The sequence below is a fragment of the Schistocerca americana genome, chromosome 2 (assembly GCF_021461395.2).
Source record: "Schistocerca americana isolate TAMUIC-IGC-003095 chromosome 2, iqSchAmer2.1, whole genome shotgun sequence".
NCBI classification, from domain to species: domain Eukaryota; kingdom Metazoa; phylum Arthropoda; class Insecta; order Orthoptera; family Acrididae; genus Schistocerca; species Schistocerca americana.
In genome coordinates this window covers 825,751,225-825,779,210 of record NC_060120.1, presented here as the reverse complement: position 1 = coordinate 825,779,210, position 27,986 = coordinate 825,751,225, and the positions used below count along the sequence as shown (strand labels likewise).

The window sequence follows — 27,986 nt, the reverse complement described above, 5'->3', positions numbered from 1 at the left end:
TAGGTAAAAGTGCAGGTTTTCAGGCCTGGAGCATTTAAACACCTAATCCAAACCATGCGGGCTTATAAAGAGCTAATGAAGTCTATTACAGGCAGTGCATGTGTTACGGAATGTAGCAGGAATGTTTTGCCGCACCACCTGAGTTTACAGCTCTTCTTCCACCATTTAGTGAACAGTGTGAAGAGTGAGACAACACCAACAACTGTAATTACATTTTCAGGCTTGTCAAATTTCTGACCCAGAAAGACAGGAAACCCTGAACTGTACCATCTAATACAAAAATTAGAGACATAAATAAATCTGTTGGAATGTGAGTGCCTACATTGTTTTATATGCTGGAAGAACATCTGTTATCAAAGACACATATCACTGCAGTCAGGTCAGAATTTTGGTAGATGAGAAAGGGTCCCAATAAAATGTGTGCTGGCCTCCCAGGGTTTAAGTAGGAATTGAAAATATAAATATTTATGTGGACACAATAATGCAGACTCTCTAATCAGGGACATTATAGTGAGTGTTACCCCTAATGAAGAAGTGGTGAACTACATACTGATGAAATCAGGTCTGCCTCTGGTAGAAGCAATGTGAGCAGCTCACGCCTATGAAACTACCCACGTAGCCCAGAGTTTGTTTATAATGGAAAAAGATGTCGTAACTGTCAGCTCTTTGGCACCGGCCACGCAGGACATTACGCCACTTCTGGCTGGGGGCCCACCTGTTCTGCAGTTTGGACAATCTTATGAAGAGCCATGCCAGTGGTGGTGATCCATGCTGGCAGCAGAACCATTACCTAGCTGTAAACATTGCTTTATATGCCACACATGCTGTGTGTGCTGCCAATGGCGCACAAAATGTCACAGGTGCTGCAAAAAAGGGCATATGCAAGAGATTTTTTTAGCAAGTCTAATGCAGATACATCCCAACTGATGGCAGTGCATTAAGTGAGCAATAATTTATGGAGGAGCAGTCTTCTCACAACAAAAGCCAGCACAGCAAATGTAGTTGAATGTATTCATAGCCAATACCCTGTAAAATTAGTTCTGGACTCTGGTACTTTCATGTCTTAGGTAAACTAATCTTAAACTGACTTATTTTTAGGGCAGCCACTCTTGCAAACAGTCTAGACAAATCTGTGGACCTAGGGATATCATAAGGTGGCTTTGGTAGGAAATTTTCCAGTTTTCTTACTTAGAACAAAGTCACACTTCCAGTAACTTTCCTTGAGGTACCTGACCCCACAGTGGACAATATTTTCGAGATAGACTCTTTTCATTCTTTGGAATATATGTTTCGTGAAACAGTGAAAGGACTCAAATGCAACTTGAGCAACAGCCAGTGATAGACTTGGATTTCAACTCTCAGCCAGTGGACTTAAACTGGTGGAAGATTAAGTCATGGCCACTGCTTGTGTGAAGATGTTGCCCAAAACCGCACCTAAAGCACACTGCAGTCTTCTATAGTTGGAGTCACAAATGATAGAGGTCCAGTTTAGGCTTGTTCTGCACCTACATCATGCATTTTCCAACAGCCAATGAACATTCAGTAGTTTTCTGAGCACTCTGTTATGAATCTGTAGTCAATGCCAGCATTAAACCTGAGCACAGCAAATTATCTAGTGAATTTTTATTTCATTTGTTGCAAACTGTCATCGTTGGTGGTGGTATGCAACAAGTTCTACATACGCGAGCAAAAGAGATAGATTGTAGGATATGTACTTTCTTCAGCTCCAAAGCACTTGTATGTGCATACCACAACAGCCACTTGGAACTGACAACAATGCAATCTCTGACCATGCCTCAATCTGTGCAACCTGCCACTGTTTGTGAATTGGACTATAGCAACTTGCATAGTGCTTCATGCCTGCCCATCACCATACCATCTTGGCCAATGCAGCTAGTCACCAAGGCTTCACCATTACAGTTGGGCACCTCAGCATGGGCTTACAAGCTCATATGCTCCTCAACTAGTATCTGCAGGACAATCATCACTCGCCAAGGGTCCATGATGTGTCTCGTCACCTCCACCCATGGGCTTCTGCGGCATCAGCTACATCTACATCTACATCTATACCCACATGTCACCATGCAGTGTGTGGCAGAGGGTAGTCTGTGTACCACTGTCACTTCCCCCCTACTCTGTTCCAGTTGCAAATACTTCGTGGTAAGAATGATTGCTGTTAAACCTCCATGAATATCTCTAATTTTATTTTCATGATCTTTTCACATGACATATGTAGGAGAAAGCAGTATATTTGTTGACTTTTCTAGGAAAGTACGCTCTTGGAACTTTAACAGTAAACTAAACAGTGATGCAGAACACATTCTCTTGTAGTGTCTGCCACTAGAGTTGGCTAATCATCTCTGTGGCACTTTTGTGTTTACTAAATGAACCTGTAACAAAACATGCTGCTCTTCTTTGGATCTTCTCTATTTTCTCTATCAGTCCTATCTGGCAAGGATTCCGTACTGATGAGCAATATTCCAAGTACTGGTCGAATGAGTGTTTTTGAAGCTACTTTTTATGTTGACAGACTACCTTTACTGAAGTTTTGTCCAATGACTCTCAGTCTGGCATCTGTCTTACTTGTGATTAATTTTATGTTGTCCAGATTCCTGTAAATTTTATGAAAGTAACTGCTTCCAGTGACTGTTCCGTAATTGTATAACTATAGGATAAAGGGTCTTTCATCACTATATTCACAATACATTACATTTGTTTATGCAGAGGGTCTACTGCCACTCCCTGCACCAAGTGACGATCCTCTGCAGGCCTACCTGCATTTTGCTTAAATTTTCTAGTGTCATAACTTATCAGTATACACTGACAATTTACTGAAAATATTTTGACAGTACAAGTGTCTGTACTCTGAACACAGTCTGATTTCGCTGCACGTTGATTGGCAAGTGTTCATCGGAGTACCTCAAACTACTGCCTAGCCTAAAAGACCCCCATGTGCACTCCAGAAGTACTCTGCTACCTGAGAAACTGCTTCCTTTGGGTAGTAAACACCTTATCTCTATCAAGGGGAGTCCTAAAATTCTTCACTCGATAATGCAGGTTCAAAAATCTGCAGTCAAGACCATTGCAGAGTTGACAAAGCCTTTGGATGAGACCCTCCACTCAGCTCCAAACCAAAGGACCTCGATCAACTCTTGGAACAATGCTGCAAATTGCAGAGTCCACTTGCACCTCACACATGAGGCCAGCAGACTTCACTTCCACTGGCTGATGGTATGAACTGAGGATGGCCTCAGAACCCAAGTGACAGGCCACAACTTGCAGACGACAGCACCCTGCACGTTCAATAGCCATAAGGAAGGCCTCCTCCACATATTGACAGACATGATGAGTGCATTGTGGATTTCTTTCCATCCCTGAATGCTGTTTGCTAAGGGGCTCCATAAGGCACCAGACACTGGAGCTCTCCATAACTAGCAAAAATCCTGCTCCCCCCCCCCCCCCCCCCATCGCCACCTGTCCATGCACAGGGTGAATGGGTAAGGTCAGATGGCCAGCCTCCACACTGACCCGCGATCCACCATGTCGGGTGCACTGGAAGGTGTGTTGGGTGAAGAGCCCTTAAATGAAATAAGCAGCACTTGAGGTGTTCCATGCGACACACAACATTTTCAACCACCACTATATCCTGAGGCAGCAGCCTGAAGATAATTGACTGTAGACGAAATAGTCTTCAGTTGTTCAAACTGTGGCTAGCTCCTCCTGCATCCGCACATGACAGGCACATTTCCTATTCATCCCAGCACGACTAACTTAAGACATAAATTATAAAAGCACACAGAGGAACCCAATTACCCAACTTGCTACCCTCCTAATGTGTCACCAATGGAGGCTGATGCCTTACTGAACTGTGTAGCCAGCTGTTCAAAAGGAATGATAACTGTGCTACACACTGCGCAAATATGCACTTCACAGTTTCTAAAACATGAGATTACACCACTTAAGTACAAAGACAAGCATGGACTTTAATAATTAAATTATGAAGAAAACACAGAAAAAGCTAAATGTAACTTCTACTTTGCTGGGTAATAACAGGTGACTGCTGGAACCTGACTGGACCCCTGCAACTCGACACTGTATATAACAGGATGCACATGTGAACAAGGAAAAAAAAATTCCCAGATATCCTGGTCAAAAATACATTTTTTCCTTGGTGAAAATACAAATTTCCCAGGTGAAAAAACATATTTTCCCAGTGAAAATATACATTTTCCCACATGAAAATGCACTTTCTCTGTGTTAAGTGACAGCATACTTTCCCTCAGAACCGTAAAACTTATCAATCATTTGAACTGTAAAGGTTTTACACAACAATGTAGAACTTCCTGGCTCTTTAGGAAACAAAACCCAGCAAAAAGACAACATGTTTTGGGAAGATCCTTGATGTATGATGCATATTTTATTATTATGAAAGTATAAATACGAATTCCACCAAGCAAAGTATGTCAGTTTCCGAAGGACTACAATCTAGATTACAACGCGTTTATGTCGGCCAATCATAGCTCACATCTCGTTGTTTCGCCAGCAAATGACAGCAGATATTCAGAGCATAGGACATGTGATGTAGTCAGTCAATAGCAACATCACTGTTAACCACCGTGAACACACAAACAGATAATGTTCATGGTTTAAATTAATGTGCATATACTACTGCTACAAGAAAAGCTAAGCTTTCACATATAATGATTTTGTTTTTGCTTGTGTTACCCTTTAAGTGCCAGAAAAATTTTAAATAGTGACATAAATGTCTGGTCTTCCAGACCCAAAATTTTTCTAAGAGGCTTGTCCTCAAAGTCTTAAATTTTTAATGAGAGTCAAATGTTCTAGGATTTAAGGAATTCATTGCACATTCTCACACATAACATAATTCATCTTGTGACAAGGAAATTTACTTTGCAAGTAATGCTTCTCAAAGCACAATCTTTAATATTTTCAAGCAACCTGTTAGGAATAGGTCATTTACACAATTGCCAGAGAGTATCAGAAGACTGGCGTTACTCTGCATGTGCAGCTACGATGACATAGGAAGCCCATGCCTGGTGTTTGCTCTGCTCATACACCTTTTGTCGCATTTGTGTTTGGAATTTTTTGTGTAGTAGGGCATCACGTGACCACATGCAGGAGTGCAGCATGCTATTCAGAGAGGGCATAAGGAGTTATTGCACTTAGGGCAATTGTTTTATCCTATCCTCTCCAGATAAGGAATGCAAAATTAGAAAGCAGTCCTTGGCACAATATTCGTTCCAAAACTAGACTTTACAACTGAAAGTATCCTAATATTTTGCTATATGGTGACTTTAACATAGATTTTTTTAAAATTCGTACTCAGCAATACTGTTATGTAGCAGGTTTACATTCACACAGCACTGAAAAAACTAGTAAGATGGAATGAATACAAATTCCTTGGGAAAAAAAACAGTTGTGTGTGTACACCAGAACTAAGAGCCTGTATAAAAATTAACAAGGTTACCTGTGAAGCCAAGAAGCTGAATAATTCGCACTTTACATTCTATTCCGGGAATACAGTGGTAAAACATGGTGTGCTTCCAGTCTATAATTTACTGAAGAATGACATTCTGTAAATTTAATATGTAAACAACACAAATTAAGAAATAATGTCAAGCCTAGAAGAGGTATCAGACAAGAGTTATAACATGTCTCATGATCGAAAAACACTGTGTTTCACGGAGAGTAGATATGTAAAATTCTGCTAAAGTTCTTCAGTGTGGTTCTTGGGGAGTCAATTTTGGATTATCATTACTGTATTACCGGTATCTCACGCTTGATGACATAATGCCATACATGCCATAAGATGAAAATTTGTGCTTGAAATTCAGCAAACAGTTCAAAGTAGCTAATAGTGTGGAATGAAATACTTCATTTCAAATAAATTGACACTCTGAAGGAAAGATGAATAAAAGCCAAATTTCTTTAGCAAACTGACAAAAATAGCTTCACTGTTCTGCAAAGCGATTAATGCTCGATTGGCAATAATTTGGAAATAAAATAAAATCAGAAAACTGAAATGTATTTTAGTCTTCTGTAATTATGTGAACATACTTTAATTCATCAGATAGCTTCCAGCCACAGAAATCCATTTTGTTTTCATTTGATGTGAGAGCTGTAAAAGAAGAGAGAACAACAAAACCATGAAACATAAATGTGGATCAGATGGAGAGTACTCCCCACAACAACTCCAACTTCTCTGTGCATGTGGAATCTGGTTGCTTGGACGCACCGGAAAAGTTTTTCCGGGTAGCAACTTGCTGCTTGCAGCTACTGCTTGTACATCTAACAGGCACACTTAAGCAGCAAGAAGCAGGCACAGTGCTGGTCATCTGTGACTTCAGCTCTGTGCATGCGCATGAGCCCGATGGCAATTGCTCAAAAGACCCTAATTTAAACAGTTGTGATGCCACGCTAATTGAAAGCAGTTTGTCGTTACAAAGTATTGCATAGTCTTTGTCCTAAAGACTTTGAAGCATTTTGCTGTTGGCAAATGATAATGTGCGCACTGTTTTTGTTGTTATAACAGCGCATTTTCTTTGCAACTTGAGTTTTATATTGGAGTTTTTCTCTCGTTTATGTTTTATTGCTGCAGTATTATTCTGCAGTTGACAGCTAAAATAAAATCCTTCGTTACAGTATCAGTTCTCACCAGTCAAATTTAACTCAAAACCAAAACAATGAAAAATTCCCAGAATTCAAAAAAATTCCCAGGTTTTTCCCAGGGTGTATACACCCTGTGTAGGTACTTCATATTTTCTGTTTCTAAATTATTGTTTTACAGCTGCAGTTAAAGAAATGGTTACATTTAAATAGCAGTACACACTACATTGCTCTAACAAGGAGAGATCCCTGGTGGTAGGATAGACTTTTTATAGTCATCTATATGGTGATGTAGGTTAAGATCCTGGCTAGAGCATCTTAACCATTCACCCTGGTGGGCCCTCATTTACAAGTTACTGACAAAAAGAAAAATTTCAGATTTTTTCATAACATTCAACAGCATAAAAAAAATAGTATCACACGGACTGGCTGCATGATGTAATGGATAGGGTAAGGCCTAGTTGTGCAGAAAGTTGTGGCTTCAAATCTCATCAGGTACTTTAAATTTATTTTATTTTATTTTTAAATTTTTATAGTAATTTCTTTTATCACTACTTTTATTCAATTAACTGGTTTAAATGGAATTTTTCATTTCAATTCCTTTGTCACATCATTTTAATCATCATATCAACTTCTCCTTTTGTGCTCATTTTTCTTACCATAATTCTTTTTCTGTGTGAAATCTTTGTTGATGTGATTTCGATTACTTTCACATATTAATTTTGATTTAATTTGTTTTGTCTTATCATCCTATTTTTTGACCATGTTATTGCATTCATTATATCTATTTCTCATTTTGCTTGAATGTCATTTAAATTATAATCCTTTCTTCTGTGTTCATTTGTCCAAAGTGCAGTAGGAATTTAGGCTATGTTTTAAATGTTCATACAACAATTACCATACAAAAAATACTCATCTTTAACAAAAAATACCTTTTTACACCACTGCACATTCAATATAAATAGATTATTTTACACAATATTGTGAACAGTATTCACTCTGAAATTTATGTTAACAGTTTCAACATAAGACAGTTATTTATTCATTCATTCACACATCGTATTCCATAAGCTCCATCATGAAGGAGAGACTTCAGATATGCAGAATGAGTCAGGTTATACACTAACAGGCAAGAGAAAACACTGCTGACTAGTTCTGTAAAGTTTACTAACAACAAAAAATTGTGACTAGAGCTAATCTACAAAAGCTGATAATTCTGGTAAAATCAAACAAGGGAAAGACCACAATGTGAAGACTGTAAAATATTTCTGCTTTTGACCAAAGTCCTTCTTCCCAAATAGAAAACACATGCATGCCCAATCACATGCCCCCCCCCCCCCCCCCAACACACACACACACACACACACACACACACAAGCATCACATATTCACACAAGTGCAACTCACACAAACATGACCATTATTTCTGTTTCAGAAGACGCACTTTTTTTTGTTCAAAAGCTAAATGGTTAGCAGTCTTTTAGATTGTGCCTGTCTGTGACTCAACAATTCCTCTATGTGGTGAGCAGCAATCTGTTTTTCTCATATTGTTGATAATTGTGGTAATTACTTCTTTATTATTTACAAACAGCTACCTCGAAAAAGCTTTCATGGCCTATATGAGGACACTGTACACAAAATCTGTTTGGGTACTAGGTTTGGGAGGTAGGCACTCATGACACATTCAATATATTGAGAACAGGAAATTCTCGTCACTGCGGGTACATCATCCCTGGGTGGCCAGGCTTTATGGAAGTGATTTTTTGGTGTGGAAGGGGTGACAGCTGACAAAATGTAGGTACTGTTGGTGGTTAGCGGGCCAATTATGGACAGAGGTGAGTCTTTGGAGCCATCAAAGATGCGGACGTCAATGTCCAGGAAGATGGCACATTGCATAAAGGAGGTCCAGGTGAAGCAGAATGGAGAGAAAATGTTTAGGTTGTGAACAACTAAGGATATGGTGTCTTGGCCCTGAGTTCAGATCTCAAAAGTTGAAATCCTTCGTGGATGAGCATCCCAGACACTATTCTCATAAATTGTTCAAACTGTTGACATCTTACTCCCACCTTGGCCACCACTACTCATCAACACTCACAGTGAACCCCCCTCATCAAACCTTCATTAGCATCCATATCCTGCCTAGCTGATCTTTTCAATTTGTCACATCCTCCAAAATTTCCTCCCAACATTCCATGAAATCCAGAACCCCAACAAACATAAAACACTGCTCTTAAACATTCCACCACAATCCTCAATCCTACATAAGTTTCACATCTACATCTACATCTATGTGATTACTCTACTATTCACAATAAAGTGCGTGGCAGAAGGTTCAATGAACCACCTTCAAGCTGTCTCTCTACCGTTCCACTCTCGAACGGCACTCAGGAAAAATGAGCACTTAAATTTTTCTGCGCGAGCCCTGATTTCTCTTATTTTATTGTGATGATCATTTCTCCCTATGCAGGTGGGTGCCAACAGAATGTTTTTGCAATTGGAGGAGAAAACTGGTGATTGAAATTTCATGAGAACATCCCATCGCAATGAAAAACGCCTTTGTTTTAATGATCTCCCCTATTTCTCGATAATACAAAACGAGCTGCCCTTCTTTGTACTTTTTCAATGTCATCTGTCAGTCCCACCTGATGTGGATCACACACCACACAGCAATTCTCCAGAATAGGGCGGACAAGTGTCGTGTAAGCAGTCTCTTTAGTAGACCTGTTCCTCCTCCTAAGTGTTCTGCCAATGAATCGCAGTCTTTGGTTTGCTCTACCCACAATATTATCCTTGGGATCATTCCAATTTAGGTTATTTGTAATTGTAATCCCTAGTATTTAGTTGAATTTACAGCCTTCAGATGTGTGTGACTTATCGCGTAATCGAAATTCAGCTAATTTCTTTTAGTACTCATGTGAATAACTTTACACTTTTCCTTATTCAGTGTCAATTGCCACTTTTCGCACCATACAGATATCTTATCTAAATCATTTTGCAAGTAGTTTTGATCATCTGATGACTTTACAAGATGGTAAATGACAGCATCATCTGCAAACAATCTAAGATGGCTACTCAGATTGTCTCCTATGTTGTTAATATACATCAGGAACAATAGAGGGCCTATAACACTTCCTTGGGGAACTTCTGTTTTACTCGATGACTTTCCATCTATTACCGTTAACTGTGACCTTTCTGACAGGAAATCACGAATCCAGTCGCACAACTGAGGCGATACTCCGTAGGCATGCAGTTTGGTTACAAGACACTTGTGAGGATTGCTGTCGAAAGCCTTCTGGAAATCTAAAAATATGGAATCAATTAGACATCCCCTGTCGAAAGCACTTATTACTTCATGAGTATAAAGAGCTAGTTGTTTCACAAAAACGATATTTTCTAAAACCGTGCCAACTATGAGTCAATAAATCGTTTTCTCAGAGGTACTTCATAATGTTCAAATACATAGTTTTAGTCTTATCCAAAGGCCTGATCTTCAGCCCTACACCAATGTTTAATCATGTTGGACTTGTCAAAGACCTACTCTTCTTCACCTGATTTATACATTGGAAACATCTCTTTGCTATCAATCCCTCCAATCAAAGCCACCCTAACCCTGAAATTGAACCTTGCCTCTCTCCCAGTTCATACCACCATTCAACTAGACCTTCTCCCCCACTTAACAACCACTTGGTAACCTCCCATGACCTCAACAGGACAAAGGTTGGCCATTCGCATCCTCAAAAAAGATCTTGACATTATCAACCTTCCTGCAAAGGCTTCACCACTGCCATGATGAATCACCTTGACTACTCGACAGAAGGCTTCCACTAACTATTTGGCTCCTCCACCTCCAAGTTCTGCCATAGTGATCCTATCCCAGAAGTCCGACATAACCTCCAATCCCTGATGAAATCCTTGGGCCATCCCAGAACCTCTGCACTGAGTCCATTTCGTTCTTGACCCCAACAACAATCTGCACATCCACCTTTTACATGCTCACAAAGATCCACAAACCCAACAATCCTGAATGCCCATTGTAGCTGGTTATTGCTCTTACTTAAAGAATTTCGGCTTTTATTGACCAACATCTCTAACCAACTGCCTGAAGCCGAGCCTCACACATCAGTGATGCTAACCACTTTCTCCACTGACTCTACAACATCTCCCTCCCTTTATCTCCTGCATCCCTACTTGTCACTGTTGATACCACCTACCTGTACACCAACATCTCTCATGCCCATGGCCTTGCTGCTATCGAACACTACCTCCCCCAACATCCTACAGTCTCCAAACCCCCTACCTCATTATTCATACAAATTACCAATTATATTTTCACACACAACTACTTCTCCTTAGAGAGGAAAATATTCAAACAAATTCGTGGCACAGCCATGTGTACTCATACTGCACTCTCCTATTACCACTTTTTTTATGGGGAGACTTTCCTAGGCTCCAAAATCATTAACCCCTTGTTTGGTTCAGGTTCACTGATGATATTTTAATGAAATGGACTCAGCACCAAGACATCTTATCGTCATTCCTCCACAACTTCGACACCTTCTCACCTGCCTGCTTCAAACGGTCCTCCTCAACCATTACAAGCAACCTTCCTGATGTTGAACTCCCTCTCTTTAATGGCTCCATCCACATCAGTGTTCATATTGAAGCCACTAACACAACAACAGTAATTGGATTTCGAAAGCTGCCACCCTTTGCACATAAAATAAATCACTTCCATTCAGCTTGGTCACGCAGGGACGGTGTATCAGCAGTGATGAAAATTTCCTGAAGGTCTCATGAGGGCCTATGCCCAAACCTAGTGCACAAACAGATTCCCCTTGGCATACCTTCACACACCCCTAATCCTCCCACCAACCCCAAGAATCAGCTATAAAGGAGTGCCGCCCCCCCCCCCCCCCCAAATCACCCTAGGCTGGAATAACTGAACCATACCCTTTACTAAGGGTTTGACGGTCTATAATCACGTACAGGAAAGAGGCAAATCCTACCCAAGATCCTTCCCACACCTCCTGAAGTGGCATTCCATCACCAACCCAACCTACACAACATCCTTGTCCATCTCTATGCCACTTCCACACCCAAACCCTTGTCACGTAGATCATAGCCCTGAGGAAGACCCAGCTGCAAGACCTGACTAATACACTCACCCAGTACTTCCTACTCCAGCCCTTTCACTGGCCAATCCTATGTCATATATATCAAATCTGCTGCAATCACTACAGTATTTCAGTATGATAATCAGCCAGCTGTCCACCAAGATCGATGTCCACTGCCAAACTGTGGCCAAGAACAAAGTTGACCAACCGGTGGCACAACAGGCAGCTGAGAACAACATGTTCAAGTTCAGTGGTTGCTTCACAACTTGTGTCATCTAAACCCTTCTCTCCAGCATTAGCTTTCCTTAACTGCACTTATTATAGGAGATATCCTTGCAACATATCCTTGGCCCCTGCCTCAGTCTCTGCTAATTCGCTGTCCCCACACCCACTAACCATCAGTTTTCCCTGCCCCTGTCATGTTACTCCCTCCCTATCCGCACCAAGTCCAAATATCTACTATCACATGCCTAGCCTGTGCACCTGCCACTCTTCCCTCCCGCATTCCTCGGTAACAATTCTGTTACCTCCCTTTGAGGTGCCAGCTACCCAACCCAACCCCTCTTCCTGCCTCCCACCTCCCTTCCCCCCCCCCCCTTCCCCCCCCCAAATGGTCTCTTTTACTCCCAAATCATTTACTCTGGCAGAACTTTCCATAAATCTACAGTTCATTTTCTCAGATCACTTCTAGATATCGAGCACTTATGTGTATCCCTTCACGAACTCCAAATCATTAAAATAATTCAATTGGGGTCACAGTTGTTGAACATTCTTATTGCAGGAATCATAAGTGTAATGAGAATTACAATCCAGAGGAGAAACCTCCAAGTATCTTAAGTCTGTCTGTTAATGTATAACTTAACACATTCCATGTCTCTGAAACACTTACTTTCTCTCTTTCTTGCCCTCTCAGCTACATACGTAGGACAAAGGAAGTATAACTGGAATTTTGACTTAAATTTTCATTTAATAAATAAAATACGCTTATGGTGGTTGTCATACTAAATTTCTTTTTACAGGCTTTGAATTATTCACTCTTGTTAACCATTCACACATGGAGAACTTTACCTGATGAATTGCTGGCGCTGCATGATTTGTGGGAAGCCAGGTGGTGGCTGCTGGGGACCCATAAATTGGGTTGAAGGCATACGGTTGCGCAACATCTGCGACAGTGCCTGCTTCGATTGGTTTAGAGGCCGTTCAAATCGTGGACCGCCTACTGGAACAGAGTTCACTGTTCACTAGTATCTGCACCTAATTAGTCTTATTAGTGACAATATTTATAAAGCCTTGAACCTGAGACTTTTGCCTTTTGTTGGTCAACACTCTAACGACTGAGTAATACAACTAAGACTCACAACCTGCCCTCACAGCTTTACTTCTTTTAACTCACACATCTTTTCTCCCTGAAGTGTTAGTCCTGCAAGGTGTGCAGGAAAATTATTGTGAAGTTTCAAAGGTAGGGGAAGAAGTATTGGTGGAAGCATAGCTGTGAGGCTGGGGTGTGAGTAATGCTTGGATAGCACAGTTAGTAGAGCACTTGCTGCAAAATGCAAAGGTCTACGGCTTTAGCCCTGGTCCGGTACATAGTATTAATTGCCCAAGAAGTTTCAAAACAACACACACTCGAGTGCAGGGTGAAAATTTATTCTAGAAACTGTTATATTACTGACAAAAATATCAAAAGGTACTGAAAACACATGTGACATGGAGTTCACTTTCACAATGTTACCAACACATTATTACTGAAAGAAATAGGTAAATAAATAAAAATAGTTAACATATTACACACATGAGGATTATTTACTTACCACCTGTCAAAACAGGATAAACTGAAAAAAACCTAGCAGACAAACAAATTCAAATTGTGCTCATATGTTTAATTTTAGCAAGTTAATTCCATCATTAGGAAGAAAAGTGGAAATGGAAAGAACTAAACGGTGCAATACACATATGCTGAAGTGAAGGAAGAGTCACTCCCTACCCAAAAATCAGGAGAGCCAAAGTACAAGAAATCATTTGGAAGTGACAGCCGAACTGGTTAGTTATCATTATACAATATGCCACAATAACGACCTCACAACTTTGGGACTGCATAGAAATTTACTGCAGATCTATTTTTGGTGTAATTCATAAGCAAAACATATCAAGTAGTTATTGATGTAGTAGCAAAGCACCATACCAGTGTTATTAAGCATTTGCACCCATTGTTTCGATCACTACGTTCACTAGTTTTTCATAAGTCTGTCATAACTGTGAAATGTAAATGTTGTAGGAAAGTTCTCGCAGAATACACAAGCCTATGCCCCTACATAGAACCAGCTAGACTGACAGTGGCAATGCTGTTTTGTGCAGGTGGGCCGGTTGTGGTGGGGGTAGTGTCGAGTTGGGTGGGTAGAGGGAGAGGGTGGGAGGAAGCAGGGAAATGGACTGCCAGTGGGGGGCTAGTGGTTTGGAGGGAGGCCAGTTTGCCAGCTAGGAATGCAGAAGAGAGGGTTGGCAGGTATATGGGCCAGTACAATTGTAGTGGCTGGTGGGTAGCAGCACATGCTGAAGTCGATGTGGGGTCGTTAATTGGAACGAGATAACATGGCAGAGGGAAAGGGAGCTGTTGGTGGAGGGTGCGGGGCTAGTGGATTACGTCAGATCAAGGCCAGAATGATTACAGGAGCAGAGGATGTGTTGCAAGGATAACTCCCATCTGTGTAGTTCAGAGAAGCTGGTGGTGGTGGGAAGGATTCAGATGGTTCAGGTTGTGAATCAGTGATGGAAATGAGCACATTGTATTCAGGTGGATGTTGTACCACTGTGTGGGCAACTTTGGATTTGACAACAGTTTGGCAGTGGCCATTCATCCTGCTGGACAGCTGGTTGGTAGTCACACAACACAAATGGCTGTGCAGTGTTTGCAGCAGAGTTGGTATATGACATGGCTTGCTTTCACAGGTGGTCATGCCTCTGATAGGACAGAATAAGCCTGTGATAGGACTGGAGTAGGAGGTACTGGGTGGGTGGGCTGGGCAGGTCTTGCACCTTGGTCTGTCCTGAAATGAGGAACATCTTGCTCAAGATCATTCCCACCCTCCTAAAGTGGTATTCCATCTCCCACCCTTAACGGCATCCTAATCCATCCTTGTGCCACTCCCAATCTCAATCACAACCCCTCGTTACAGGGATCATATCCCTGTGGCAGACCTAGGCGCAAGACCTGTCTAATTCACCCATCCAGCACCTCCTGTTCCAGTGCTGTTCCGGGCTTATCATACTCCCTCAGAGGACAGACCATTTGTGAAAGCAGACATGTCACATACCAAATTGCAAACACTGAGGAGCCCTTTATGTTGGTATGACTACGAACCAGCTGTCCACAAGGGTGAATGCCACCACCAAACTGTTGTCAAAAACAAAGCTGACCATCTGGTGGCACAACATGCAGCTGAGCACAACATGCTCAATCTCCACATCTGCTTCACAGCCCTAGCCAACTGGATTCTTCTCTCCACTACCAGCTTCTCTGAACTATGCAGATGGGAGTTACCCTTACAACACATCCTCTGCTGTTATTGTCCTGGCCTCAATCTCAGGTAACCCACTGTCCCTGCACCCTCCACCCAACAGTTTCCCCTTCCTCCATCCTGTCATCCCCTCCCAATTCATGTCCTCATGTCGCCTTCAGTGGTTGCTGCTTCCCACCGACTGCTCCAACTATGTCTGCCACCCCTCCCTCCTGCATTCATAGCCAGTAACCTGGCTTCCCTCTGAACCACTAGCCACTCACTCCTAGTCCCTCTCCCTCTACCCCAACTGACACTATCCCCACCACACTCAGGCCACCTGCCACAAAACAGCATTGGACAACTAGTCTAGCAGGTACCACATGGGGGCATAGGCATGTGTGTGTGTGTGTGTGTGTGTGTGTGTGTGTGTGTGTGAGAGAGAGAGAGAGAGAGAGAGAGAGAGAGAGAGAGTGTTTACTCAAGTTTGTCAAATGATAACTCTGAAAGCTGACACGTTTTCCTTCTTTTGTGTGTATCTATGGACAACTCAATACTTCTGCTTTTTGGTGAGTGGTCTCCTTTTACCCTAAAGTATTTACAACTGTACTATAGATTGTTTTGTAGTACATATAGTAGAAGTCTTCCCAATTACATATTGTTTTGGAATGATGTAATTGTTTTGTTGCAACCACTTGTTACATTCATCATAACAAATCCTTATGGCATCTTCAAGTGTTTAAGTGTCAAATTGTGTTGAGCAAGTACCAATCTTTGGCATGAGACAAGCTAGTACTTTCAGCTTAAGCTTTATGAATGTATGATAGTGCAAGAACTAAGGAAAACAAGTCCATCTTTTGTGGTGACTCCAGTTTCCATACAAGACAGAAAGTGAACAGAAACACCTATCAGACTTGAAGCAACGAAATTCCAAGGACTTATTTGGAACACATTTACATCTACATCTATCCTCTGAAAACCACGGTGAAGTGTATGGCACAGGGTACATCACACTGTACCAATTATTAGGATTTCTTCCTATTCCATTCACTTATGGGGTATGGGAAGAATGACTGATTGAATGCCTCCGTGCATGCAGTAATTATTCTAATCTTATCCTCATGATTCCTATGTGAGGGATACATAGAGGATTTCAGTCTATTCCTAGAGTAAATATTTATAGCCAGTTCTTGTAACTTTGTTAACAGACTTTCTTGGGATAGTTTACATCTATCTTCGAGAGTCTTCCAGTTCAGTTCACTCGATACCCGATATGATTGTACTTTTGACAATAAGTGTAGTTGTGGTAGTGAGTCAAATGTATTTCAGAAATCAAGAAATACAGCATCTACCTGATTCCTTTGATTATATGAGAAAAGTGCGAGATGGGTTTCACATGTTTGATGTTTTTGGAATCCATGCTGGCTGGTATTGAGGAGGTCATTCTGTTCAGGATACCTCATTATGTTTGAGTTCAGAATATGTTCTAAGATTCTACAACCAACTGATGTCAAGGATATTGGACAGTAGTTTTGTGGATCACTTCTACCACCCTTCTTGTACACGAGTGTGACATGCGCTTTTTTACAAGAACTGAGCAAGGTTTTTTGTTTGAGGGTTCTATGATAGATGATATGGTAGTTAGAAGAGGGGCTTAACTCAGCTGTAAATTCACTATAGAATTTGACAGGGTTTCCATCGGGTCCTGGAGCTTTGTCCAATTTTAATGATTTCAGCTGTTAATCAACATGACTGACATTAGTAATTATCTCGCTTTTTCATGATACGAGGATTAAATTGGGGCAATTCTCCTGGGTTTCTGTTTGTAAAGGGACAATTGAAAATGGAGTTAAGCATTTCAGCTTATGCTTTGCTACCCTCAATTTCAGTTCCTGTCTCATTCATTAGGGACTGGACAATGACTTTGGTGCCACTAACAGCCTTTACATACAACCAGAATTTCTTTGGGTTCTGCGAAATATTAAGATTATTTGATAACATTCTGCTATGATAGTCATTGAAGGCATCACACATTACTCTCTTGACAACCTTTCATTCAATGTATCTACAGCACTACGCTTTGTTTTACATTTATTATGCCGTAATCTCTGTTTCTTTACAGAGATTGTATACCATGGAGGTTCCCTCTCATTATGAACTGTTCTACTGAGTACATATCTATCCAGTGCACGCTCAACTATTCTTGTAAACTTGAACCGCAGTTCCTCTTTATGCTCCTGCCCTATGCTGAGTTCCAAATTCCTCGTTAAGGTATGACAATACTGATTTTTTTATCTAGTTTACTGAACATACACGTCTTTCTGCTTGCTTTAGTGTCCTTTGTACTTTGGTAATCATTGTTACCACAACTGTGTCATGTTCACTGATACTGGTTTCGATGTGGATATCCTCAAACAGTGTAGATCTGTTTGTTGCCATTAGATCCAGTACACAGTATTTCCATCATGAGTAGGGTTCTTAATTATCTGTTCTAGACAGTTTTCAGAGAAGGCATTTAGTAATGCTTCACAGGATGTCTCATCATGCCCACTACTAACAAAACTGTGATTTTCCCAATTGATTGTTGGATGATTAAAAGTCTCCACCAATGATTACAGTATGATTGGGGAACTTATATACAAGCGAATTGAGGTTTTCTCTAAAGTTTTTGGTTACATCAGGAGATGAATCTGGTGGACAACAGAAGTATCCATTTATCATTTTATGCCCACTCCTGATACTGAGTCGTGCCCAAACAATCTCACATGCATCCTCAATTTATATCTCAGTGGATTTGAGTTTCTTGTCTGCTGGGACAAATACACCACCTCTATTTCCCATTTGTATATCCTTTCAATATACACTTTCATTTTCCCCAAAAATCTCACTACTTTTTATGAGAGCTTCAAACTCTGGCATTTTGTTGTGAATGATTTGGTACTTTATCATTAGGATTTTAATACTCTCACTTGTGGGAGGCATTTCTTTTGCTCTTACACTGATACTTCTGGGTTTTCTACAGTTATTGTTATCTGGAATGGATGGAGAATTGTCTAATCTAAAAAACCCTTGTGTGCACCTCACACACAGTCAGCTACCTGTGTCACAGCCTCTGATGTGTGGTGCACACCTGACCCATTGGGATGTAATTTTCCTTCTTTCCCTGCTGTTGTTTATTTTGTGAGATTATGCCAGCACTAACAGGGAGTTGCATCCCTGGCCGATATAACAGAGCAATATTTTGCCAACTCCAATACACTACCAGATGAAAGTAGCATGACCTTTATCCTCTCTTCTCAAAGTGTGCCAACTCCCTGTCAATCCAACTGTTGTTGAGATCCCTTGAATGCTTCGGTAAGTTCTCTCTATTTGCTCTACTAAATAGATAGCCACATTTCTCACAAACAGGGGTATATTTTGCCCAACATTTTCATTATTACTTTTCACAACACAATTAACAATTGCTATGGTAATACCACTCACTTGAGTACATTCAAACGTCTGTACATGCATACTGTAGGACCCGAGAGAAAAACCAGAAAAAAAGCAACCACACTCTAATTGTTCATTACACTCTTGTTGGTGCGTCATTTACTTTATGGCTCTCAGATTCCGGCACTTGCTGCACCATGGCACAAATGACTCCTGGATGATCAGTGGTTGTAATACCATTTTTACTGGTACCCTTCTTGCCAGCTCCATCACTACTCCACATTCACAGCACACAAGGAAGGAAAATACATAGTTTCCCTTTCCTACTACATTTATCCTTGTTCAATTTACTCATGAACATCTCTTGTTGATGGTTTTCCAATGGTGTGTTGGGATGTTTACAAACATCCCAAAACACTATGCCATTTAGGGGCATCCTATAGTTCTCCTATGGCACAAATCTAGGAAGTCACAGTCTAACTTATCACAGAACCTCCAAAGTCTCTGGTTCAGCCCTTCCACTTGACTCAGAATTAAAAGGCCATGATCAGTGCTGGGGGCAATGCAGCAGATTGTGAGCTTTGTTAAAACTCCATGTGCAAGGCTGGTCTTCTCAACCTTTTCTGACAGTCACTGGAATGACCCACATATGATCTCGGAGCTCACACGATAGGCATCATTTTTCGAATGTGTACCAAACTCAGCAGTTGGCTGCATCCTATTCCCTCAATGGTCGCTGGAATAGCCTCTTGAACATGTTGAATGGGGCCCCCAGGAATACACACTGAGTGAGTCTAGTGTCCTTTCCTGTCCCTTGCTGTGGTTTCCCCCTAAGTGGTAACACCATTCGCTGTACGTTTGAACTGCCTACAATTAATAGACCACTACTCTTTTGCATTTGCCTCCTCCTGAAAGCTGACAAAACAGGTTTCCCCAAAACAGACTGAGTCCCACTGGTTTAGTTTGAGTGAAAGACAACACCTCAAACTTGTTGTTTAGGAGGATTGGAATAACATCCTAAGTCCTCCCTGGTCCCTGTCCATCCTGTAAAGGACACCTGGATCTGCTACTGACATACCACTTTCAGTCAAGTGGACGAGTAATGACAGATCCACAGGAGAGGATAGTACTTGAGGTAGGTACCTATGGTACTGGTATTCCAGGTATGACTCAGGGGATTTCTTCCAACACACCGATCCACAACAGTTGCTAACCATTTGACAGTAATTAGGGTGATTTTCCAGTTGCTTATGAATGTCAACCAACTCGTCCTGTGTTCGAGAACTGCATTCACAGTGGGGCTGCATTTAAGCTGGTGCAATGTGTTACAAGGCAGTGAACAAATAACTATAAGTCTCCATTGATTATCTTTTATTCTATTGAGCTAAGAAGCTGCTAATTCCCAATAAGAATTGAAGCGAATACACAAAATGAAATTCCTATTAAGCTAACATAAAAGCCTGTGGTAAAAAATACTAGTTTCCTAAAATGTTTTGAGGCTAGTTATAGTTTTTAACAAACATGGAAACAGAGTTAATTGATAATAAATGCAGATAATATATAGGGTTATTCCTCTGTAACAGACAACTAGATGTAACACAATATATTAGTTAGAAAATCTGTGACAGGAACTAAATCACAAATGCCAATTTACTACAAATTGCTCATAGATTATGCAAAGGACAATGGTAGCTTCCAAAAATTCCCAAAAACACATGTTTATTTGCTCTGATACACAATGAAATTCAGGGGTGACGTATTCTCTGGCTGAACTGTAAATCACAAATGCTGATTTGCTATGAAATAAATTATGTATGGAAAACACTTGTATAGATTCGTAAGCGTCTGAAAATTCTCAAAAATAGCCTATTTGTAGTGTAACTGCACAATGAAATTAGAGAAGAATTGTTTTGAATGAGGATAGGCCTATGATTCTCAAAAATTTTAGAAGAGCACTATTAAGTTTAAGCCTACAATTGGCGATGCAGAAGTGACATGGAACAGAAAATATGCAACTCTAGAACTTCAAATTGACACACATATTGTGCATGCTGTCTCACACAAAGGAAAATTCTGAAGTTAACTTTGCAAATTGCTCAGATTTTCACTTAGCTGATTCTGTGCACACTTCTACACTGGCATGGCAAAGAAGAACACTGCAGCATGAGTTTCTCTTGGACAAAATCACTAAAACGTGCAGCACCAACAAAGCATGTCTTCTACCTGTTGTAGCTAACAATTTGTGACATCTCAAAACTGCTAAAATTACTGTCAACTGAAGATGATGAAAATCTACGCCACCCAAATGTCGCCAAGTTTTAATAATGCTATCCAAAGCATTACCTATGTATCTTAGCAACGGATATTAGGTTACAACAATCCTTGACAGAGAAGTCCAAGACCCCACACTGAACAACCTAAATACAGGGGGAGAAGGAGAAGAGCAATATTATGATCATAACATAGGTCAATGCAGATGAAACACTACTCCATTCATGAGGAAGACTGGGTCAATGTTCTGTCAATGATGAAGTCATTAACGATGGAACACAAGCTCAGGTGGTAGAAATGAGTAAAGGAAATTGGCTCTGTCTTTAGAAAAGGAAACAGCCCAATATTAAGAGACTCATGTACCTCAAGCTTCAAGAAGTCTTTTAATTTCACATGACAACGATGATGATCAAGAACGCTGTATAGATGTCCAACAAAATTGTACAGCATTGTACTATCCTAACAATGGTTTCCACAGTGATCAATTTTCAAGTCAGTGTACAGTGCTTGGCAATCTCATATGCTCAAACTGACATCACTTAATTTCTGGGGATTTATCATGAAAGATTTAGCCCAAACTGTAGAGACAAGATCACTGAACTTTAAAAAATGATGAGATACAAATTTAATGTATCCTGTTTAAGAAAAACTCTGTGAATCATCTCAATAAATTTAAGTGCAATTGCAAAATTGCAGTACCATTATTGCAGGATTTTGGATAGTTTTATAGCATTTTGGGCCATACTTTTGCAGTATTCATTATTTTGCCTGTATTTAAAAAATACATTGTAGGAAAAGCAGAAAATTATTTCTCTCAGTTATTCTTGATGCAATTCTCCTCCCTCCTGTGAGTTTTTCCACTCAACAGTTGTGCACTCATGTGCCACAAAGCTAAAACAGTGAAATGCCTTCTTTCAATGAATTTAGACACCTGGCCCCAAGTACCTCTGCTTTTTGTAGTGGAGAAGTTTTCTTATGGATCCTCTAGTTAAACATTTATGAAATGAAATATCAATGGTTCAAGACAAAAGATGTGTTGAATACATTATTATGTATTCTGGAGTAATGAACTGCCTAGCATTGATACAGCAGAATATCGTAGGGAAAGAGGTGTAGCCACTATGAAGTATGAAGGCAAATTCTGAACATAAGAGCACTCATTCAGTACAATGATGCCATGTAATATATCTACCAAAGGGAAAACACTAGCCAGTTTGTCTCTCATAAATACTGATTGAATCAGAACCTCTCTCTCAGTACAAATGTTCTCACTCAGTATTCAGATGTGTTTGTGTTTGTGATTGTGTGTGTGGGTGTGGGTGTGTGTGTGTGTGTGTGTGACACCAAATGGTGCAGTCTATGGCAGCCATTAACTTTGAGATAGAGAGACCACTTGAAGTACAATGCAGTCAGTCACCTACTTCAGACTTTGGGAGCCATGGTGGCTTTTCAAAAAGGTGAGAAAAGTGACACATTACTTGTATTTCAGTAAACAGATATGGCACAAACGAACTGCTTTTATTTTTAATAATCCCATGCCAAAAGAGTTATCTATTATGATTCTGGATGGGATATGGCCATTTTTTTCCTTCACACAAATTTGTTACTACATGCAGGTACATTGGTAATTCAATATTGGTAATCATAAATCACAAACAAAATCTACAGTCTGTTTTTACAATGATGTTCTACACTACAATACTGGAAGAAGATTAGCAAAATATTTTTGAGTGACTGTTCCTTACGAATCTTAGAAAAAAATGAAGTAATCGTGCTCGATTTTCTTTTCTCAAGGTTTCTCTGAATGGTTTTTGCCTCCCTTTTTTTCATTCTATCTTCTACTTTCATGCTTTGTGCACCCTCAAGCATACTGTGGGCTGATTTTGCTGCCTTTAAATCATTTTAGTGCTTTTTCCAGTTTAGCTGAAGCTTGAGAGAGAAGTTCTCTTTGTGCCTCCTTGGATAGCTGGTGTTCTTTTCGCCTTTCGTTCAGAGCAACAGTCTCATAGTCAATTGAGTTTTCATGTTAATCATCTTTTTAATCTCTTCTTCAAGATGCCTTTTGGTTTTGTTCCTCTTTTGGTTTTCTTCAGATTCAAGTTTTCTTTTCCTTTCACATTCTACCTTAGAAACAGCATAACTTGCATGTGCTTGCTGTCCTTACCTTATGAGCTGTGAGTCATTGGGCACAAAAAGGAAACGAGGGTATTGTTCCAAAGTGTCCCTCATAGTCAAAGCACTGTTTGAATATATTTCAGTGATCGCTGTCTTGTCTTCTCCTAATGTGTACCTTCTTTCTATGTTTGCTTTTCCATGGGAAAAAGTAAGAGAAGCCTTAACAAGTTTTGAAACATTTGGATGCCTTAAATCTATGGATCATGTTTCTCTTTTTGAGATGTGCTGCTGCCAGTAAATGTCAATATTGCTGTTGTCTAATGCTAGGTCATCTTTTTCAAACTGTAGAACCTTTCATTTGTCTAATAAGTAACCTTGCCAGATATGGAAAGGCATCATTTTAGATACACTTACCATGTCACTGCAGTTTCTGCTCTTTATTCTTTCTTGGGATCTAAACACATAAAACTTTTCAATGGCACACTTGATAAGCATGTCTTTCTATCACATGTTTGCAAGCTGTGATGTAACATTTCTGGGAATTCTTTAGAAATCACGGCTTGTCATATTCTTCCAGTTTATTGAACTCTTCAGTTACCTGCCCATCAACAACTAGCTGTTTATGAGGAAGCAGATTCTCCAATGTAAAGAGGCCATTATGAAGCACTTAAGAAGTACTCTCAATTTTTCTCAAAGCAGAAACCTTCAACACATGACCCAAAAAACCTTGAAGTATGGTTTCTATTTTATGCAACTTTTGAATCAAAGGCGTTTGGCTTTCAAGTGTTTGTTAACTTACTGAATAGCTCTGCAGATGAATTCATCAAATGAAGTTCTGCTTTCATTTGAGACTTTTTTAAAGCACTCACAATGACACTGTGCAATTTGGACGGAACTGTAAAAGAATTCTTTTTTAGAAGTATATGCTTAAGAAAGTAATACTGAGTACTATCCCAATGTTCCAGAACCCTGTTGGCTGAAGGTCATAAAGTAAGCCACCTTGTTGCTGTATGCCTCAAAACTTGTGATGTGGAACATCAACTTTGATTGAATTCCTTCAAATTCTTCCCAGCAAACAGGCCAACCATCAAAACAATGTTAAATATTAATCAAAAATTTCTGTGCTCCTTCACCTAAACACTCCAAAGGCTTCACACAGGCATTATGCAGTGAATGAATGTTGCAACTTTTGATGTTTATGAGTTGTTGCCTCAGGTATCCTGGCCATGACTATCTAAAAGCCTAAAAGCCTAAAAGCCTAAATGTTGGTCTGTATGATCCCAGCACAAGTCATTTATTTGGGGACAAGTTGGATTCAGAAAGTACTTTAAATAATTTCTGATGTAATGGTCCACCGTCTGCTTTGCTGATAAAGGTAGTTCTTAGGTGATGTTGCTATGCAACACTTACTCTCCAACCAAAATGTAATGGTTGTTCGCAATTTTTTTTTTCTTTAACATTGTAGTTTCATCAAAACTAAAGAATATAATGAACATGCTTCATGCATAAGGTCCACGAAATACAGTGCCAGTGCATCAGTTATTGGTTATCTCATTTTCTTAGATGAATGTGAAAAATGTTCAGGAAAATTATCAGGGAAAATCATTTCAAAAACATTACAAATATCATTTGGTGCACCGCACAGTAATTCAAAATCACTGACTTCATTGTGCAAATCAATTCAGCAATGGTGTCACTATCCTTTGTATTTAACATCCGTATTGCTAGCGCATGTACAGGAACTTGAGGCTGTCTTTGAGCTGAAGTTCTAAATTTAACTGATGAGGTCCACACTTTATTTCACAGTTACACTTACATTTTGTTGAAAGTGAGTTGTTAAAAACTGCCTGAAAACCTTTTGTCTCAAAGTTAACAGAGCAACAAAATATTTCACTTTCACTAATTTTTTCCCCTATTCCGAGATTTTACTTTTCAAACTGACTATCTTTTTAAGTTTATTTTCAAAATTGAACAAAATGTCACAGCAGCCATTTTGTTTTTGCAGCAAAATTAGAATATTTATCAAAAATAGAAGCAGTTGCAATAGAGGAATAGTTGACACTAATAGCAGTAGTGCAAAATATTATAAAAACTCAAAAAATCAAAAAAGAATAATTTATCTCAAATTTTAGAACCCCCTTGGTTTAAATTTATCTACTTTTACCGCTGGAGCAGTACAAAAAGTTAAGTGAATCAACCTGTATATAGAAAATTGGAAGTAAAAGCAATACTTATTTTTCCTTAGTGGCAAAAAAGGTAGAAAAAAGTGACAAAAGTTTAAAAAGCAGACTAAAGGTGAGAAAGGTGACTGGCTCCTGATCCTGAGTTTTAGGATGTAATCAAGCTAACAGAAGGGACGGCTGCATAGCATCTTCTATTTATCAACATAAAGGAACATAATAGGGATAAAATTGCACTCAGAATGAAAAGAAGGTAGTAATGGAATCAGACATTCAGTCAACAAATGGGAAAAACTACAGGCAGATTAGTGGTGCAATTACAAACAATATTGCAGATGTAAATAAATCACAAACACGTTTTAGACTATGCTATTTAAGGCTGACATTTGATAATAAATATTGCCGAAGCCCTTACGTGTTGTATTAACGGAATCTTCCGTCGGTTCTTGGTAGAACAACATTATATTAAATGAAAAGCACCAGTTTGCTTTTGTTCTACAATATTGTAGAACAAAAGCAAACTGGTGCTTTCCTTACGTGTTGCTAAAATTCATTTTGGCAGAAGATTAAGGTGATGACTGAAGAAGATAAGCATTTGTTCCACTGAAATGTTGCAAAGTTTAAATAACAGCATCCGAAACAGAACCTATTAGATTGTGATAGTCTTTTCCAGAGAAGTCAGAGACATGACATCAAACAAGAAAATGTTGCTGAGATGTAAGAGGATGACAAAAATGTACAAGGGTTGTCTGTAAACAGATAATATATACATCTTGACATTTGACTATAAAAGCTGAATACTGGGGAGAAAGGAAAACAGGAATAATAAGAGTTTAACATGGGCCATTACAGATAGAACAGCAGTCCATTTTTAATAAGGATTGACGTTGAATGTCCTGTCAACGACGAGGTCATTAACAAAGGAGCACAAGCTCGTACAGCAGATTTCAACCATAGTCCTCTTGAATCTGAATCCAGTGTCTTAAGCACTGCACCACCCATTCGGTTAGCTCAGTTGGAGAAAGGATGATTTAAACTTGCTCAAAAAAACCAATCCATTATTTTCCAGATGTGATTTCAGAAACTACAGATAATGTTACCCTTGAAATAGATCCTTTCTTTTTTTGGTAGATCAAAATGTGGGCACTTGCATTTTACATTCAATATTTAATTGCATACCTATAATCTTACTGACTTTAAAACAGCAGCAGAATGTAATCAATCATTTGTTTAAAGATCACAGTGTATAATTTGCCACAAGACTAAGTAGTTTGCTTAATGGTCATAATGTGTAATGTGTCACAAAACCAACCTGGTGGTAACTGCTGCGAATAATACCCATGTTGTTGCTGCTGTTGCTGCTGCTGCTGTTGTTGCTGCTGCTGCTGCTGTTGTTGCTGCTGCTGTTGCTGTTGCTGCTGTTGTTGTTGTTGCTGCTGTTGTTGCTGCTGCTGCTGCTGTTGCTGCTGTTGTTGTTGTTGCTGCTGCTGTTGTTGCTGTTGCTGCTGCTGCTGTTGTTGTTGCTGCTGCTGTTGCTGATTGTATCCCCACTGGGGCTGGGATGGAAACATGCCTGGCTGACTTGGGTAGTTCATATGTTGAACCTGCGGTTGTGGCTGCTGTGGTAAATTAAACATCCATCTGCCATAAATCTCAAGAACATTTTCAATCTCTATTTATAAAGATTTATTATGTGATGCTGATAAATCATAAGAAGAGTTAGACTTCACAAAATTTAGTAAAGCAGACAAATTTGTGATAGTTACAGCAAAATTTATGATATAGCAGCAAGGGATGCAATAAAAATATTTTATAAATGGTGGTCCTTATACATCATGACAACAAAAGTCACAACCAGCCACAAGAAAAAAAAGAGAGCAGAAAAGTATGTGGAAAGAGTGCACAAACTCACAGAAAGAGGAAAATCAATTACACCTCTTGGTTAAGAGAGAAAAAAAAGTACAAGAGCTGAAAATATGAACAGAATCAAACAGATTTCACAGAATCTGAGAGTCCGTAACACCCATATAAGTCAAATAACATAAACAGGCAGATTTTTCCCTTTAAGTTCTAGACAAGCCTCTTGTTTGTACAAACTTATGTATGGGAACTTAAAATGTCAAATAAATTTGAAATGGTGAAGTTTGATAATAGTATTGATAATTATGCAATGAAAAGGACATTACTGAATAAACATTAATAATGGAGATATTATAGGTATTTCACATAAAGTAAGTTCCTACATTACCAACACAATTGGGATACAATCTGGAATGACTTCTGAAGATATTGCGTGATTTTCATTTTACAGATCCAGTGTCAAAACTATTTACATCACTGTGCCATTAAAAAAATTATGTTTTAAAATAAAGTTAATGCAGGTAAACTGAGAGATGTGAGCAGAAGAACAGTGTGCAAACTTGTTTTCAGGTATGCAGTTAATGAACTAATATTCATTAGGACCCGGAGTTGCCTTTCTCAATTGTTTTTCATGTTATGTTTAATTACAATATTATCTCTGCTGGCATGCTGGCCGGTATATTCAAACATTCTTGCTATGGAAATTATTGTAGTCAAACATTTCATATTAGTTTTCTTATGCTGATTCTCCTTTTTTTTGTTTTCGCATTTGCCACACAACAGGGAGTCATTTATTGATAAGTGTTGCTCTGCCTCCTGTCAAAAACTTTGCTATTCATTGCTATGTAGAACTCATGGAGCAACGATCAACACATCTGATGAAACATACTGTC

General features: G+C 39.5%; 1 protein-coding gene across 1 annotated transcript in view; it reads right to left on the bottom strand.

The window, feature by feature from the left end:
• Positions 1 to 27,986, bottom strand: part of LOC124595444 (mediator of RNA polymerase II transcription subunit 12) — a 371,808-nt gene that overhangs the window by 47,164 nt on the left and 296,658 nt on the right. Inside the window, exons 36-37 of the mRNA XM_047134188.1 lie at positions 26,546 to 26,852; positions 12,810 to 12,960 (exon numbers count right to left, since the gene is read on the bottom strand). Coding sequence (XP_046990144.1) covers positions 12,810 to 12,960; positions 26,546 to 26,852 — 458 coding nt within the window. The remainder of the gene's footprint in view (positions 1 to 12,809; positions 12,961 to 26,545; positions 26,853 to 27,986) is intronic.